Source organism: Erpetoichthys calabaricus, chromosome 2 (genome assembly GCF_900747795.2).
Source record: "Erpetoichthys calabaricus chromosome 2, fErpCal1.3, whole genome shotgun sequence".
NCBI lineage: Eukaryota > Metazoa > Chordata > Cladistia > Polypteriformes > Polypteridae > Erpetoichthys > Erpetoichthys calabaricus.
Genome location: NC_041395.2, coordinates 231149192 through 231168930, shown reverse-complemented (window position 1 = coordinate 231168930; position 19739 = coordinate 231149192). Strand labels below are relative to the sequence as shown.

At 37.0% G+C, this 19739-nt stretch overlaps 1 protein-coding gene across 1 annotated transcript; it reads right to left on the bottom strand.

Annotated features, from left to right (window-relative positions):
- Positions 1 to 285: 285 nt before the first annotated feature.
- Positions 286 to 18738, bottom strand: LOC114646868 (CUB and zona pellucida-like domain-containing protein 1). Its single transcript, XM_028795234.2, has 6 exons — positions 18580 to 18738; positions 16012 to 16211; positions 9016 to 9203; positions 2097 to 2473; positions 797 to 1059; positions 286 to 455 (listed from the first exon to the last, which is right to left on the bottom strand). Exons 1-6 carry the CDS (start codon positions 18678 to 18680, stop codon positions 286 to 288), a joined length of 1299 nt encoding a protein of 432 aa, XP_028651067.1. The 5' UTR covers positions 18681 to 18738.
- Between the last annotated feature and the right edge of the window lie 1001 nt (positions 18739 to 19739).

Here is a 19739-nt window from a genome sequence, read left to right as displayed (position 1 = left end):
TTATTTTGTTTTTGTCCTGTTACTCATGTTCACCTGATGTGAATTTACTATTTTAGCTGAATGTCCAGAATCATTTGTCATAATTTATAAGCTTTATTCTTTTACATATTTTGGACTTCCACTGGTTAAGGTCCCCAAGAAACAAAATAGACACATACATTGCTTAAAGGTTACAGACTATTTGGTATCATTCATATTATTATTTATTATATATTAACTTAGTTGACTTAAGGTAGTATTCTTGAAGAAAGTAAAATGCTGTCAACCTTCATCCAAGCTGTAGATTTATAATCTGTTAAAGTTTCCTTTCATTCTTTGTTGTTTCTTATAAAACTTCAGAGTAAAGAAAGCCAAGATGACTGTGGTAGTAGCCAGAGCTATCATGGAAATCCACACTAGTGTTTGGGTTGAAGAAATTTTAAAGCCCTCTTCTTTCTTTAACTTGATATATTCTGCTGAAAGAGAGAATAAATGTGAGACATAAACAATTTTGGAGATGTCACTCATTTCTTTGTTTTGACAGCTGATGTATTTGTGGTGTAAATGGAAGTGAATGAGTCATGTTCAGAGAGTTTTTAATTAGCCAAATGGCATACTAAGGGTGGCTGACAAAATCTTGTGTCCTAGATATACTTCATGTTAAGAGGATTATTTACTTTTTAATGTAATGCAGTTTTTTTTTGCTTTTTTTTTTTTTGCAGGTATTTGCATATCTATAAAATATTAACTTTATTTTCTATTAATAATAATAAAAATGTGTTTGATTTGATAGACAATTGAAATTGACGCTTTTTACCTGCAAGATTCTTGTCTTTTCTCAGCTCTATTCTCCCCGAGACTATATCAACCTTATCCTTTGAAGAGCTTAAATCTCTCCTGCGCCTTGCCTGGCAGCCTCGGTTACATCGTGAAGAATAGTCATACATCTGGCACAGCACCACTTTACACTCAAGGTAAACACTGGATGAGTAGTCAACAAACTTGAAAGCATTAAATCTGAAGCGTGCAATGTCAAATGAGGTACTTGGGGAGGCAACAAATGTGTCATCTCTTACACACCTGAGAAGTAAAGGAATACATTATGAGATACAGTATAGACTTTTTCATTAAAATACAGGGGGCCCTCGGGTTACAACGTCTCGACATACGACGTTTCGAGTTTACAACGCTCACTCCCATAAAAATTGAGACGTGAGAAGGAATAAAGGTAAGGATTTTATTTTTTACACTCCTTTTTCTGTTACTACAGTACAGTATATTTATGTCCTTTTCCTTTTTCTGTGGCTTAGTTGTGTTTTTATGCTCTATATTATGATTTTGCAAATGTGTTAGGATAGGTAAGTGACTTAGGCTAGGGTGTGTTTCGACTTATAACAAAATTCGGGTTACATCACTGCTGTAGGAACGGAACTATGTCGTAACCCGAGGACCCCCTGTAGTTTCATTATAAGAGAGACAATCAATTTCTTTCTTAAAACAACTATAAAATAATACAGCACAGTATATATCCATCCATCCATTTTCCAACCCGCTGAATCCGAACACAGGGTCACGGGGGTCTGCTGGAGCCAATCCCAGCCAACACAGGGCACAAGGCATGGAACCAATCCTGGGCAGGGTGCCAACCCACCGCAGCACAGTATATATAAAAAGTTTTAAATTTGAAGAGTTATATTAACCAAAAAATACTAATTTGTGAAAAACAAAATGGCAATTAAACTATTTAACTATTTTCATATGCTCAATAAAACAGTAAATTACTTAACAAGAAAGTTGCATTTAATTATTTGATGATTTTTGTAGAAACACTTTTACATTTATATGATTATAGTACTGGAATTTTATGCATATTGTTTAGGAGACACTACCTTTCTACACATTTTTTTTTTTAAATATTTTAAATGATTCTTTTTTCCTTTTAAAAACTCTCTTCCAACACTGGTTATAAAAAGAGCATAGAGTTAGTGATACATCAAAATATTGCCAAGCTTTTTAAAATTACTTTGAGAAAGTGTTAAATAGTATTTATGTGTGGATATATTGCAAGCACACAATTAGATATTAATATTTTTTTCAAAATGGTAAAATGGTCTTACCCATCTCTGATCAACTCGTATGAAGGATAACCAAACTGAGATGGTGCAGCAGTGCAGGTGTCAATAAAAACTTCCAAATAGTCTGAGGTGTAGAGCACAATTTGAACAAAGATATCTTCATTTAGGTCAACAATGTAGGGGTTTTCTAATACTTGACTAGTGAAATCACCGTGGTAGAATACCATGCTGATGTTGTAAGTGCCTGTGCCTGTTTCATTTGCAGTGATTCCTCCATTTGCTTGGTACATGATGTCTGCAATTGCCTCCTGTTGCATTTTGCATCGTACATTGAGTTTGAGGTAAGTCTCACGAGTTATCAGTCCATTAGAAGGAGAAGATCTGACATTGTTGGAATAAATTATGGTACCATTTACTACCTGCAAATTAAAAAGTTAACAGTTTAGATCCTATAGCCTTATTTCCAAAAAAAAGTTTGTTAAATTAAATCCCATTGTTTGCATTTTTATGACAGATGTAAAGTCTTCTACTGGTATGTTGAGTACAGTAATCCCTCCTCCATCGCGGGGGTTGCGTTCCAGAGCCACCCGCAAAATAAGAAAATCCGCGAAGTAGAAACCATATGTTTATATGGTTATTTTTATATTGTCATGCTTGGGTCACAGATTTGCGCAGAAACACAGGAGGTTGTAGAGAGACAGGAACGTTATTCAAACACTGCAAACAAACATTTGTCTCTTTTTCAAAAGTTTAAACTGTGCTCCATGACAAGACAGAGATGACAGTTCCGTCTCACAATTAAAAGAATGCAAACATATCTTCCTCTTCAAAGGAGTGCGCGTCAGGAGCAGAGCATGTCAGAGAGATAGTGAAAAGCTAACAAATCAATAGGGCTGTTTGGCTTTTAAGTATGCGAAGCACCGCGGCACAAAGCTGTTGAAGGCGGCAGCTCACACCCCCTCCGTCAGGAGCAGAGAGAGAGACAGAGAAAAACAAACAAGCAAAAATCAATACGTGCCCTTCGAGCTTTTAAGTATGCGAAGCACCGTGCAGCATGTCGCTTCAGGAAGCAGCTGCACAGAAGGTACACGTGAAGATAATCTTTCAGCATTTTTAGACGAGCGTCCGTATCGTCTAGGTGTGCGAACAGCCCCCCTGCTCACACCCCCTACGTCAGGATCAGAGAAAGTCAGCGCGAGAGAGAGAAAAGTAAGTTGGGTAGCTTCTCAGCCATCTGCCAATAGCGTCCCTTGTATGAAATCAACTGGGCAAACCAACTGAGGAAGCATGTACCAGAAATTTAAAGACCCATTGTCCGCAGAAATCCGCGAACCAGCAAAAAATCCGCGATATATATTTAAATATGCTTACATATAAAATCCGCGATGTAGTGAAGTCGCGAAAGGCGAAGTGCGATATAGCGAGGGATTACTGTAGACTACTTATTTCTCCTGTTTCTGTTGGCTAATGGTATTTTTTCACTCGTATCATGAATTATTTTTATTATGGGACAAGAATTCAAAGTTTTTTTTGTATAGACCATGCCTAAGGAAAACACACATTTAGGAGAAGCTTGAATTCTTGGTAGTGCTGGGTGTTAAAATGATTTTGATTTTTGATTGGAGAAAAAAACGATAACGATGAACAACATAAGCTATAAAAATCAATAAAACTTGTTTTTTTCCCCTAAAGTTTTAAAAGACAAATGTGTTGCTAAAGACAATGTATATGGCCTATCACACAGCAAGTAGGCTGGGTGAAATGACAATTCAAAAGCCAAACATGCACTTTGCAAATTTGCCCATCCTCCAGAAGAAGCTATGTTGTCAACATTAGCAACATGGTTGGGTGTTTGGGAAATATGTCGTGCAACAGGGACATCCTGGTAAGTGAAGCTGAGGAGGAAAATCTGTTAACTGCTCAGGAGGAGGTAATACTAAAGAAAGGGCACATGTCATCAAACGTTTGGAAGTGGTTTGCCCACCTCGAATCAGACCAAGCACAAATAAAGTCAGTATGCAAGATTATCCAGCATATACCGATTACAGAATCTCCAAGAAAATGGAGTCCTGTCAAAAATTGGTAGGGGGCATGCTGGAGCAGGAGAAGGGCATCACAAACGTACTATCTGCAGAGAAAATCTGTGCCCACTTGGCAAGACATTGACATCCTCAAGTCTGTCCACAAGGTTGTAAATCCATTGGTTAGTTTCACAGCTGTACTGTCAGGGGAATAGTATGTCAATGTATCATGTGAAGCCTGTGGTCCACCTTTTTCCAGCAAAAACCCTGTAGTGTACAAGAGAAAATGTGTGCTGCTTTTATAGAGAAAAAAAAGAAAAGATCTCAAATTATTTTAGATACTGTTCTACCTGACATTTGTAAGTGATGGAGAATAGAGATGGATGTTTATTCTAGCTAGTAAAGCAGATTTGGTTTGCTTTGTGTTATGTTTGAAATTTAACATATTTGCACTGTTAAACTGTTTCGCACAGTTTTTCTACATTGATAAATTGTTGTATTAAGTTGATCAAATGTAAGTGCAATCATTCTGAAAAGTTGAAAATTAAAAACATTCCAGAATTTTTAAGGAGATATTAAATGTATATGCAGTAGTTTATATGCCATTTCTCAAAAATAAATCTTATCTGCTTATTAATATTTTTTATTTTAACTTCATCCATCCATTATCCAACCCACTATATCCTAACTACAGGGTCACGTGGGGTCTGCTGGAGCCAATCCCAGCCAACACAGGGTGCAAGGCAGGAAACAAACCCCGGGCACGGTGCCAACCCACCGCAGGGCACGCACACACTAGGGACAATTTAGAATCGCCAATGCAACTAACCCAAATGTCTTTGGACTGTGAGAGGAAACCGGAGGCCCTGGAGGAAACCCACGCAGACACAAGGAGAACATGCAAACTCCACGCAGGGAGGACCCGGGAAGCGAACCCAGGTCTCCTTACTGCGAGGCAGCAGCGCTACCACTGTGCCACCCTTTATTTTAACTTGATTGTTCATAATATACAGTATTTAGATAGATACTCTTTAAAAATGGAAGCAGTAATATGAAACAATATATCTCTAGATAGATAGATAGATAGATACTATTACAATAATAAAAAAAATCTTTAGAGACAAGACTTTTTATCCTGCAAAAAGACGTGATCTTTTGAAGAGAGACACTTTCACATCCCACAAGGCGAGACATTGTGCCAAGAGATTTAACCATGTCCGGGGCCGGAAATAAAAGACAAAGAGTAGATGACAAAGTGGAACATCATAAAGAATTCAAAAACATTGGCGCGATACACATCCAGAGCAGGTTAGAGATAATGGAAATACAAAAATTCAAAAGTCTCAAAAAAATTATAGTAAAGATTACATTAGTGCAAACAAACGGGAATTATTACTCTGTGAAATAACGGGACAGCGAAAAGAGATTGAATATATTGTTCAGATTTAAACTTTGAGTCGGAGACTTGTAGGTTGGCTAATTCGTGTTGCCATCAGGGAAACGTAGTGTTCCTTCCCAATGAAGAGGCGTATCCGCAAGAATTAAAAGATTGGTTGTTTGGTGACAGTGAAATCCCGCAAGAGTAAATTTCAAGGCTCGAAAGGCAAGGCTTTATGCAAAGAGATTTGGAAAAGTCCTGCCCACATCTAAAACATTTACAACCACACACACAGTTCAGTCATTTCTCATTTGTGTGAATGCTATTGTCAGACACAGTTCGTGTAGAGAGAAAGAAATGTTATTCATTCACGGGTAGTTATACGTTGTGTCGTCACGATGTAATTTAAAACACAATCAATATTCAATGCGATATTGATGGAAAGTTAAAAGCGAAAAGAGATTGAATATATGGACATAGATGATATGATAGAAGTATGATAGATGTAGATATTGTTTGGCTTTAAACTTTAAGTTAGTCTTGTCGATCATCTAATTCGTGTTGCCATCAGGGAAAAGTAGTGTTTCTTTCCAAAGAAGAGGCCTATTTGCGAGAATTAAAAGTTTTGTTGTTTGCAATTGGCAGAGACGCAAAGTTACTGGCACGTAGCACAGGCAGGGGGGTTGGCGAGCAAAGCGAGCAGGGTAATTATGATAATTATCAAAATCGATCGATACAGAAAAGAATTTTGATTATATTTTTGTGTGTATTGCGCAGCACTAATTCTTAGTACTTGTGTAGCTGCTATCAATCAAACTTTGCTTGTTGTCTGCTTTTAGCAGAAATGTTTTATTACAAAGCCTTAGAAACTTAAAGGAGTGCTCCACCCAAAAATAATATTTTTTTATTTTACCACATGTACTGTAGTGATGGCTAAGAAATTTTATTTGTCATGTTTTCATGCAGAAAGGAGAGAACATTTTTTTTGATGTAATCAAAACAAATAGTGACCAGTACTGTACAACTGCAAACAATGTGATAAACATCCGTGGGAAAAAAAAAAATATTACGTTACTTGTGTCGCATAATTCTCATGTCAGTTATCTAGTTGTATACTGAAAACATGCAAAATGCATCCTTTACTTTTTTTCTTTTTTTTTTGTTTTGCTAAAATATTGTTAAATAATTTCTTATGGAATACTTGGTGCACACATCCTAAACAGTAAACTAAAGTCTCGTGGGAATTACATGATGAATGGAAGGCAAGCAACAAATGAGGTGGATATTTTAGCGATATTTCGGTAAAACAAATATTTTTGCAAAAAAAGCATTTTAAAATAAGCTCCTTCCTTTTTTGTAAGCTGTGCATTTAAACTCAAGCTTTTCTTAGTTGTGGCCAATGCAGTACATGCAAGGGAAGATGTATGGATAGTCCATTTGCTCCCAGTAAAAGTAGCATCAATGATTTGAAAAACAAAGAAACGAGAAAAATATGAGGAATGCCTCATTCACAAGACGTTGCACTAGATCGTCCTTTCCACCCACCACTATGGAGGGCCACGCTAAATTTGAAAAAGCCACCAAGGAAGCCTATGTATGTTTCTAGTGTGATGTTCCTGTGGTATACAATTGCAGAATCCTGGTGCTTAAAGAGTAAGGATGTGTGTAGAAAACCAGTTTTTTCAATTGTATACTGGTATTGTGCTGACCAGTAACTGCCTGGCTGCACAGTAGGTAGCACTACTACTGGATGTTCAGTGTGCAGTTTGATTTATGCATTGTGTGCAGCCTGCATGTTCTGTCCATGTTATTGCGACTTGTCCTTTTTCACCTCAGAGGGGTTCATTTCTAAACTTGAGGTGTTGCCATTTCAGTTTAGCCAGGTAATAGCCCTTAGATTTTTTCCAGAGCAAGCTGGTTTTTGCAAAGCTTTCACTTTATGGCTGTGTTTTGTCAGATGGTGAATATGTTAGAGGGTATCTCAAAGGTATAATGCCAGTCAAGACAGACCAGGCACCAGCATCTCATTATTTGATTGATGCTTTATGTGAAAGGTACATGAACTTGCAAGTTTCACAAGTCAGAGTGCGACAGAGATTTTTAGTTTGGTAAGTTCATGTTTAAGTTAGAGAATTTTGCACGTATATAGAAGAATTCCTGAATGGCCCACCAGAATTTTAATGCTGAAGAGTCCATTACAATACATTATAAAACTATATAAAAACATATTAAACCATATATTATGCTTAAATAAAATCAGAAGTAGCATCACTAATTATGTGCACTATTCGAAGATGCCCTACATACAAAATGCATTGCAGTTGTTTTGCACATTTCTACAGTTTATGCACCAGCAAGCTAAATGACATTCTTAGCATCACATAATGAGTCTGTGGTGGGACTTGTGATGTAGCCATTCCACTCCCACACTCCTAAGGATTTGGTCACGCAAGCCAGCCAATAATTCAACAGGATTGAACAGTACCCATGCATAAATCAATATACTTTCAAGAAACTGCATTTTCTTTTGAACATTTTACAATTACTTTTTTTTTTAATTTAGTTCACTTTCATTTACCAGCGTAGAGTGCTTGCCATATTTACAGTTATAAATACCATATATACTCACATATAAGTCAGGTCTTGAAACCTGAAAAATCGATCATAAAATCTGACCCCAACTTATACAGCCATTCAAAAAAACTATAATATTTTTTTTTGTACATCTTCTTGCTCCCTCCAATCTCGCAACAGTTTCTCAAGCACAGCAAATTTTATTGCAGCAGCGCAGTTACCAGTTTCTTTTGCCACTTCAACGACTTTTAATTTAAAACCAGCTTCATATTTTCTTCTGATTGAACGCTCCATCGTAGATAAGGGATGCTCTTACAATAAATGTGTATGAGGATGTGAGATACAAAAAACACAAATCAGTGCAAACATCATTTCGGAATAGTTCAGGTATTACCGTGTGGTCACGTAGGCACAATACATAGAAAAACAAAGGCAGTGTTCTCCGTGGTTACTCTCTCAGGTGGGTGTTAGAATATCATAATCTCTTGGACCAATAGCGTGAGTTTTCCGCATTCAACTTATATGACCAACATTATAAAATGCCGGAAATTATACGATAAAATCAAGCCACGATTTATAAACGGGAGAACTTAAACGCGAGTATATACGGTAAAAAAGAAAGTAATGTTCATCGAAAAACACAAAACATTATGCAATATGTGCACAAGTCTACAGACATTATTAATTAGATTTTAGAAAGTATTTTAAAGTATTATTAAATGAATTTAAAAAGTATAATTAGATAGCTAGAAAGTAAAAATAGATAGAACTTCATTTGTCCCCATGTGGAAATTAGGCTTTTTCAGAAGCTCTTTAAATAAATATGGAATGAATATATTACTAAGAAGAGCTGGCAATAGAGAACAAATTTCCAGTCTAGACATATATTTCAAATAATCAGTTCCAATACTTTTTTTTTTTTTTTTTTTCCCCCATGACCAACTTAATATATTTGTAATCACATTGCATAGGAAAAGCATAGTCTTACCTTTCTATTAGTTCCGCACTCATTAAGTGGAAATTTAAACAGAATAATTGACCCAAATATTTGTGGTGTACAGATTACATCATCTAAATGCAGCTCACTTGCGTTGTACCCCAGTGACCAGATGTATGGCTGATGTAGCTTTACAGTCATGAAGTAAGAAGAGCATGTGATGTCTGAATCTGAGAACACTAGAAAGAAAAATAAAGAAACAGCCTTTTGTAAGAATATAGCATTTTGTCATATACTCCTAAATTTGAATTTCATTTGAGTGAATGGATGATGCTGGGATGCAGCTTTTACTTGATTTACTTCGTTCAAGATAGTTCAAGATATATTGTGAAGTGGAACTCACTGATCCTTCTAATTTAATTGTAACAATACATTTATCGCAGTCATAACTCTAGCTCTGTAAATACAAGTGTAGAATTGTACATAACATCCCCATATTAGTGCAGCACCTCTCTGGGGGAAAAAAAAAATGATACATAGTTTAGAGACCCTCACTGAATCCACAATATGTAAAAACCAAGATTTGAAAAAGTAACTAACTTCTTAATCATCTGTGTAAGAGTTATACAGTTCATATCCTGAATGTAATCGGCACAGCACATGCAGAATTAAAGACTGAAAAGTTTAAACACAACCCAGTTTTGCCAGATGTATTTCATGCAGATTTTCAGCTGGTTCACTCTATAGTAACCCAATCCGAAAACAGGCCCAATTCCATTGAATGCTTTTTGTATGCTCTTGTCTAAGAAAGGTGTATTTGACCGTATCAGGAGTTCTTCATGGTATTTTAGCCATCAATTGAAGGCAACATTTCTCACATCTTCCTGAAAACAACTCAAGGGGCATTGCCTCTGTCCTCCCAGAGTCAGAACCTTTATCAGGTCACCCAAAAGTCCTCCTCTCCTGCCTTACTACACCATTCTCTTCCACTAGTACCATTCGGTTTAAATCAAATTAAACATGACTCCTACTTTAACCTGGTGACTTTCTCACTGTTGGATGTTGATCAGTTTGGCCCGCTGCTAGCCTTTTTAGAGCTGAAGTGCTTGAACATTGTCCTCTATGTGGTTTGGGACTCGCCCCACATGGCCAATAACCTTGCTTAGACCAGAAAACGATCCTGTCACCAATGTTTCTAGATTTGTTCCCATGGTAGGAACCAACAGCCTATCAGCTGAATCTCATAATAGCCATCTACAGTAGTGAAGCCCATAACAGGGTCACTTCAGACCCAATTTTGTAGACTCCTCAGATGTACAGTGTTTCTAAAGCTGGGATAAAGATTCTGCTTGGGACATCCTTACAGTCATTTTGGCTCTACTTGGATGTTTCAGCTGTTATCAGATTACCCAGCTTAACACTAAGATTTTATGTAGGTGTTCAAAACATGCTGGACACTTGGTCCAAAGTGTGCTGACACAAGGGATACTTAATCGAAACCTTGGGTTTACGCATGGCATTACGGATAATTGATGACTGACACAGAAAACAACTAAAACTTCATTGTTCAGATTTAGATTTCATAGGCCATTTCTAACAGTCATGAGTCTCTACTGCATGCTCTCATGGCACCAGAGTGGTGACATGTTGCCTGTTCATTAATAAATGCAAGTAAGAATTTCAATGTATTCTGTATACGTGACAGTAATGACCCAATAAACCTATATATCTACCTCCATCACTTCTTTTGACTTTATTAAGTTCACACAGTGGAATAAGAATCAATAAATGTAGCTGTTTCAAGTCACAACACTAAGGCTAAACTACCCTGGTTATCAGTTTTAGTTCTTGTCTCTTCCATCTCTTATACCAAACAGGTAAGGTAACCAATGCTTGAAGTGGGCTGTCACCGACCAGTACTCCATACTGGCACGTCCCTGTTCTGTCCTTATAAGTACAGACACTTATTGTATGCATACCAGTGTTCATCAGGCTTTCACAATTCCAAGGGGGAGAACCACCACCCGAAACACAGCCCTCCAGTTACACTTCACTGTAATTTCTGTATATCAGCTTGCAGTCGGACCACCAAGGGGAACCACCCTGTACACGCTATTCATTACAGTTTCTGTATATCAATGCATAATCATACTTTCAAGGGGGAAATCCCCTATCCTACTGTCTGAAATTGCTTCAGTAGTCAACAATAAAACAATAGGAACACCACCAATTCTTCACTACTGAGTGTGACCCTATCATGCCCATAAAGCTCTCCACAAGACACTATATTAATAGACTGCTGGGACAGTCACTTAATTTCTTTACATCATATTAAATCAAATTTTATTTGTTATATACAAATTATTCATACGGTACAATATGTGATGAAATGTTTAGTTGCTCAACTCCAGTGACTGTGCCTCGAGGCTGATATAAAGTGACAGTAACAATGAAAAAGTTCATCAATTATCAATTATAAATTTGTAATAAATAATAACTAATAAATAATTTGTTCAAGTTAAAGATAGGTAGGCCTACTAAATAATTTTAGGTCGCAAGTTAAATATAGTAATAAAAGTAATCTACCTCTGTAACAAAGTTAGTCAGGTCATCCAGGATATTAATACAGGAAGTGAAAATTAGAAAATCAGACTGAAAACCACCAACTGTTATATCCATTGTTCTATTCCTTAATCTAATTTAGGGTGGTAAGATTTCAAGGTTTATGCCAGTTGCAACAGGTGCAGGGTAAACAGAAACATGGCCACAGACATCAGGGGGGTATTTTCCGTACGTCGCTTAAATCATCCGAGATCAGGTGCCTCATCTTGGATGAGTTAATGCCGGTGAAACTCATCCGGGATAAGTCGGTTTTTCAAACGCAGCCATGTAGTAGATTAGTCTAGCTGGATGTAATCATCCGAGATGAATGCGCGCGCCCGCGCTGATTGAAAAGCCCATATATATTGAGTCTAGAAAACATGATCAGCAAGTCTTTGATAGGCTGTAACAAAATGACGAAAGAACGGGCGCGGTTTTTTTTACACAAGCGGAGCAAGATCTTTTATTCAAAGGACATGAAGAATTTCAAAATTTAATATGCTTAAGGGGTAACACTGCAAAAGCAGCCCAAACCAGAAAAGACGGCGGGTAAAAAGTGGCCAACAAATTAAACGCTAAGTAGTGTACATTGTACTTACTGAATGCAGCGTTTCATTTCCTATGTGTCAGATTAATTATTATTTAATATGTCATAATTCCGATCAAACGTGAGCACAAGGAGAACATGGGAACAGGTTAAAGTAAAGTACAAGAATATACTTCAAACTGGTAAATATTGGTATATAACTATTTAAAGAATTGTTGACATAAAGAATCATATATAATATAAAAAACATTAATTCTAAAGCTAATAAGAAGGCAGATAAGCAAAAAACAGGTGGAGGTCCACGTGGTCCAGACCTAACCCCTGCAGAAGAGTTGGCTATCCAGCAAAATGCCCATCGCCCTATTTCTGAGGGCATTCCAGGGGGAAGCTCCTCCCCAGAACCAGTGGCAGGATGCAGTGGTCACTTCATTTCAGGTAAAGCATGGTCATTGCATATATTTGTCATCGATGTGTGCCATAGGTAGGTTCCATATAGCGCTCTTTTTTTTTGGTTGGGTCAGTTGTAGGGAATGTCATATCCCTAGAACCTGTGTCTTACCAACGAGATATTGACGAAGGTCAAATATTTGATGAAGACACTGTGTCTGATTATTCGGATCTGCGTACAATCCAGTGCCCCAATCACATTTGGAAATCCTGGGTAATGAGAATGTTAGGCTGATTGTGAGATTCTTCATGGAACTGTGGGTGTTTTTGCCTGTGTATTACCTACCTGCAATGGCATGAAACACCTCTTGTATTATCTACACACGCAGGTGTCCAGGAAACACTATGAAAACCCGAAGGAAATATTTCAGAGCCAAACAGACTTTACGAATTGCCTGGCAAACTGCACTCTTAGATCAATTTTCCGCATCGCCTACAGTATATAAAAAAGTGCTGCTTGCAAAAATCCTCAAAGCAATGCCTACTGTCTATGTGGTTGTGAGAGCCCGACTTCGCCTAGTTTGACTTCGAATATAAGGTGCTAATAAATCTTTGAGGTACAGTATTCCCCCTCGGCTAAAGCGGTATCTTTCAAAAAGAATTTCCTTCGGGAGCAATAAAGGATCTTGCTGATCGCGCAAAACCCTCTCTATATGAAATTCTCTTCTTATAATTTGCACACCGATATCAATTGGTCACTCATTCATGAACGGCGAAGCCATGACTGAATGAATTCCATGCATGGACACTGATTAAGTGTGTGAGCTAATCCTTGTTTACATAAAACAACCCTGATTTGGATGTGCTGCTATAACAACACATCCAGCAAGAGTTTCGAAAAACCGACAGATCCAGGATTATGCCAAATTGTCAACAATTACATCCGGCTAAACAAGTAATCCACGTACGAAAAATACCCCCCAGACTAGTTTAAGGCCACCAACTGACTTAAAGGCGGCATACGGATATACTGTATGTCTGAAGTCAACCATGAATGCATTTGACGGAATTGTGGTTGGAACCAATTAGACAGTTAACTGAGTGTGAAATATCTAAGCTAATCCAATACCAAATGAAGACTGAGTTTAAAGTAGGGGTGCTGATTTGAAACAGCAAAGAGCAATGGTGCTTTTATCAACATCATCTGACCAATACCAAGCCTGTGGTTATGATGGATGAATTGTCCATTGCTGTAAAGTCTCAAAAAATACCCTGTTAAATCTATAAATGTGTACCACATCTACAGATAACACATTGCACATGGAAAAAATAAGCATAACCTAATACAAGTAGGAAAAATAATACATTTTGTTAAACCAGATTATAATGTAAGATTCAACAACATCGCTGGGCTACTAGTAAAAGTGAACGATGCTCTGCCACCAGCTGTATGTGGTCTCTGACACTCACAGTTAGGACAATAGTGTTGCAGTAAATGTGCAGTTGAAAGAATTAACAGCTACTTTCTCAAAAACATGAACTCTAGAATGTGTGTTTGAACCCAGGAAAAAAGAGGGTAAAAAACAACTTCAGTTAAGGAAGATCTTTTTGCTGTTGAAACCAGATAGGTACAAAAGATGCAGATTTATGTAGTCAAAACACCTGAAACATTAAATGTGCTGAAAGACACAGATACCAACAGAACCATGGGTGAGGCTGCACAGCATCCAAGTTTCCGACTGCATGTCTAAATAAATAACTAAAGAACGTTAAAATTACTGTCTAAATGCAGAATATAGTTGCAGTGGTTTAACAAATAATATATATGAGGGATGTTCAAAAAGTTTCCGCACTTTTATATTTTTGTTGGAAATGGTGAAAGTGGGAGGAGTAGTACTTGGACATTAAAAAGTTGGGACAATGCTGGGAAAATTGCATCGCAAAGGAAAGTGATTATGTAGAAAAGTGATGTAATTTGTTTTTGAAATTCTTAATAAAAAGTGCAGAAACTTTTTGAACATGCCTCGTATTTGCAAAATAATATTTAGAGAATAATTGTATTGAATGCATAATATATCTTTTAAATCTACTTGCAATTGTTATGACATGTTTAAAGTGCACAGACAAAGAGGCTCTTAAATGAAACCCTATGGGTGTAGCCTTTTCAGCAGTGGATTTTGCTGCTACCCACTACCACCATTGTAGCGAGTTGTCTTGTGTTTGACTTTGACAACATGCCATAAAATAACAATGTTAACTGTGAGGCCTATACATTCATCCATCCATCCATCCATTTTCCAACCCGCTGAATCCAAACACAGGGTCACGGGGGTCTGCTGGAGCCAATCCCAGCCAACACAGGGCACAAGGCAGGAAACAATCCTGGGCAGGGTGCCAACCCACCGCAGGACACACACAAACACACCCACACACGAAGCACACACTAGGGCCAATTTAGAAACGCCAATCCACCTAACCTGCATGTCTTTGGACTGTGGGATGAAACCGGAGCGCCCGGAGGAAACCCACGCAGACACGGGGAGAACATGCAAACTCCACGCAGGGAGGACCCGGGAAGCGAACCCGGGTCCCCAGGTCTCCCAACTGCGAGGCAGCAGCGCTACCCACTGCGCCACCGTGCTGCCCCTATACATTCATTAGATCCATAATTATAAATGAATTAGAAATTAAATGAGGCCAGAATAACTAAGGATTTTTTTCCAGTATTAAGAGTAAAAGCTCTATTAATTTTGTCATAAGTTTCTAACAGTGAAGAAAAGAGTAATATGTGATCATTTACAGAGCAGCCACAAAAAAGGAAGAATATAAATATAAGAAATGTGTGTGTGTTGGGGTGTCGGGTGTATGATGGTGTGTTTTATAAGACACTGCAGTGCATAGCCACCATAATGCACCAGGGTTGTCCAAATCTGAATTGAAGTTATTATTTTATTCTCCATCAGAAGATTCTCAAAGCTGCTAGAGGGGAGAAAAGAGCTTTACTATAAGATTGAAAGGTCAAAAAACTCAGTCTTTTAATCCTAGAAAAATCAGTAGTGTTGGTAAAAATTTACATTTTGTAATAAAATCAAAAGGTTCTTCAAGGAGGTAATATGGCCTAGGCTGCTAAGTGGCATTAGATGTCTGTTATACTCCCAATACTTCAAAAACACTTTCTAGGCATAAAATTATTTACAAAACAATAAAAGAATAGGAATTGACAAGATACAATATTTTAGACAGCATAACTTTTACTTTTTGTTAGTTTTTTTTTTTTTTTTTTACAATTATCAAAGTGTAAAGCTGTATACAGACAACAATGTTTTTAGGTTTGAAGTTGAAAACCCAATTATTCATCATTTCTCAAAGTGATCTTGATGAAATCCTTAACCTGTATTTAATGTGTGCACAGATACTGATCTTTATGAGTACATGATAATACTGCAAAAGGTGTTTTGAGCAATACTGTAATATACTTTTTGTAATGAAACACACTTGGAAAGTCAACTTACCAGGAACAGTTCTGTAATTTATAACAAATGCTGAATTTGTATTAACAAAAGATAATTTAGAGGTCACTGTCAAAAAGTTGGACGATGATTCATATGTTCCATATTCTTCAAAACAATTCTCTCCAATAATTGGAAAACTGTCAGAAGGACCATCAATTACAGAAATAACGTCCATGTTACAAGGATAGATGATTACTTCTCTGAAAAAGATGTCAATCAAACAGTATATCAAACATTATAGATGATAAGTTGATTCTTTTTCTTTTAATCATTGATGTATGTTTTAAAGTGTCATGTCATCTTTAAAAAAACAGAAATAAAGAAACTGAATATAATACATTTTTAATAAACAATTTAATCTTAATTTTATTAAAATAGCATAAGGTATGTGTTTGACATATCCAAGTAGTGATCAATATTTATGCCCATCATGTTGTTTGGACAACTGATCAAAGACACTTAACATTTACCATGGAAATGAGATTACAAGGTTAGGGAAATCGAGTGCAAGTGAAGAGATTTCCCTAGTACCCCAGGGGTCCCATTAATTTCACAGAGTGCTTCTAATACAACCAAAATAGTTGCCATGGAGTTCTGGAAAAGAGCTGAAAATCTTGATGGAGATTTCCTTCATAGAAGGGGCCAAGTTGGTCCTTATAGAGCGAGAGTGAGGCCATGGCATGTTAGCAAAAAGCCAGCTTTGGGGAAAAACGTGACAACTATCTGGGGAAGCTAGTGCTAAGCTACTCCGTAGTCTTCTGCCCTATTGCTAGATTTTGTGACCGTTGACTTTTTTTTAAGTGTCTAAGTGTTACTCCTAGATAGTGCACTATAAGTCTGATTAGGATAAGAATTTGTCCTACCTCATACTAAGACATTAGAGGTAGCTGCACAGCATTCTACTCCCACTCCCAGCAATGAGTAGGTGGCCAAGTTTGAGAATGATTTATATCATGATTTTACAGCACTCATGGTAACATTTTGTAGTTTTCTGATACTAACACTAAGGCTTCACCACAAGGATAATAATAGTAAAGTTGTAGGAGAAGAAGAAGAAGGAGAACGATATAATGTAGGACAAGGTGCTAAGTTACATTTACTTACACTGTATCCATTTAGTTCTTCAGTTCCACCCGGGGGGGTAAACGTTAACATTATATAAAGTTATTGTCTGTTTTTACCTGCATTATTATCAATCTTTAATTTAATATTGTTTTTTGTATCAGTAAGGTGCTGCTGGAGTGTGTGAATTTCCCCTTGGGATTAATAAAGTATCTATCTATCTATCTATCTATCTATCTATCTATCTATCTATCTATCTATCTATCTATCTATCTATCTATCTATCTATCTATCTATCTATCTATCTATCTATCTATCTATCTATCTATCTATCTATCTATCTATCTATCTATCTATCTATCTATCTATCTATCTATCTCTATTGCCACTTCGCAGCAATATCAGGAATGATTCTATATTGAGCACCAAGATGGAACATTAGAGACAAACATACCAAATAAGAGCTAAGCTTGATAACAGGTATGTTTATTTAGCAATGAATGATCCACAGTTGTACTTTTCAGAAGAGTCACCTTCCCACTCTTATAGCCACAAGAAGCACCTCGTAAAGTAACTGCCACAGCTATAAGTTGTGTTCATTCTTCCAGACTCTCATCCTGTGTCCCTCTCTGTTATCCTCTTCTCATCTTCAGTGAGACTATGTTTATCTGTCACCCCAGGAGTGTCCACCTGCCTTCTAGAATCTTCCCAGACTTGTAAAATGTAACATGAATGTTTCAGGGGTTTGTAGAGTACAGAACTTGGCATACCTGTGTGCAATTTCGCTGTCAGCCGCACAGGGCAAAATACTGCCCATTACAATACAGTTTACATCCATGACTACCCGTGTGTTTATATTGTAATATCTCTTGCAATTCAAATATGCATGCTTATCCGTGCTTAGTTATTCACATAAAGATCAATGCCCCATTTGCATGATTGTATATTGCTTAAAAATGATCTCATATTTAGCTGTGGGGAAATGTAAAAATGTGTGTATTACCTTATTTGTACTAAAGGTGTGCAAAGTTTTTGGCAAAATTTGAGAAATGGTAGGTTGTGACATACACAAATCATTTCTATTGCAAGGCTACATTTTCCCTGTGGCCAAAAAGTAACATTACCAACACTTTTGTTTCAATTGACAGTGCATGGCTTCTCCAAATAGATGGATTGATCACATAACATACAAGATTAGTTACAAATATTATTCCATCTCTGTCAGACTGATAACTTTTAAACAAGATCATTGCATTTCAAAAACACTCCGCCTTTCCCTGGATGTGTGTTCCGATCTCTTTTGGTAGCTCCTAGTGAGTTAAGATAGCTCACGAGGTCTCCTAAATCCTGGTTAAGTTAGGAGTAGCTTCCTAAATTAGGAAAATTGATAAAATGATTTCACTCCAGCTGGTAAAGTGGGAAAGTTGCCATTCATGCAGAATTTCCAAGTGTTTAAAAAGAGGGACAACACTCATGTAAGTTTGGCTTTGAAAAGAATTTTCTTACGAATATGGTGTAATCTGGATCTGTATTCGATAGCCTCTTGCAACTTCTATGTACCATGTACATTGACCACTGTATCCATTTGTTTCTGTATATTGTGGCATTATTGTTTCTCCAGACGGTCCAACAAGAACACCACCACAGAATGGGCCAAATGATTCTGCTAAAAAAAGAACAGAAGTATTGTGATTATTCCATCTATCTATTACAATTGATGATCAGCAAGGCGAGCATTTCTCATTTGTAGTCCTGGTATGAAAAGATTCAAATCAATGGGTAGAAACTCATTAGTACTAATTTTAAAGATTCTGATTCTGTACAAAGAAAATCTTTTTTCGTTTTATTGTAAAAGGTCATTTTTGGAAACCATCTACAAAAGTTAATTTTGCACACAGTTATCCAGAACACTATAACACAGAGAGTAGCAGCGTGGCCTCAAAACTCCAGGAAACTGGGTTTGATTCTCAAATCAATCTTTGTGTGAACTTTTCATGCCGTCATCGTATCCATATTGATCATTTCCAGCTATGGAACGTTTCCTCCCACATCTCAGAGACATGCAGGTTAGGTTGGTTTGGTATGCTAAGGTGTCAGAATGTGAATGTGTAGGCCCTGTGGTGGACTTGGCTTCCAAAAAAGGACTGTGTCCAAGCTTGCAACCACTCCTCTTAGGATAGCCTCCAAATCCCCTTTGTCTGTATTATAGTAAGTGTTTTGAGAAAAAAAAATTAATGAATTATAGAAGATAACTTGTAGGAGCTGACATTTGTGGATTCAAGTGTTCAGTGTTCCAATAGGTGATTTTGGATTTGCAATTATGAATTCTAAATTGAGACCTGTGGCTTACGTTTCAAGATTAGCCTGCAGCATACTGCGTAACAGTTTCAGTCAAATAATGTGGTTGCTTCTTTGCCCGAGGATGTTTTTCTCAGTAAAAAAAATTACAAGAAACAAAATATGAAAATTTAACAAATTAAGAAAAATCCTTAGCATGCAAAGGTGAACTCAATGCTACTGATCTGTATACACTAGCTTACATATGTAAATATATTCTACATTAGAATTGCTTTTAATAGTCCAATCTGATTGGCAGTTCATTAAGATGCTATCACATTATAAGACTTCTAGTCATTGGGTATGTCATGGTTGCCAACCACAGTTGC

Bases quoted from the DNA above. Each gene is read 5' to 3' on its own strand.
- LOC114646868 (XM_028795234.2), bottom strand. From the start codon at position 18,680: ATGCCACAATATACAGAAACAAATGGATACAGTGGTCAATGTACATGG. The intron at 9,204-16,011 runs GTAAGTTGACTT...TTTTCTTTCTAG, and splicing joins AAATTACAGAACTGTTCCTG to TGTTCTCAGATTCAGACATC. The intron at 1,060-2,096 runs GTAAGACCATTT...TTTACTTCTCAG, and splicing joins TACGAGTTGATCAGAGATGG to GTGTGTAAGAGATGACACAT.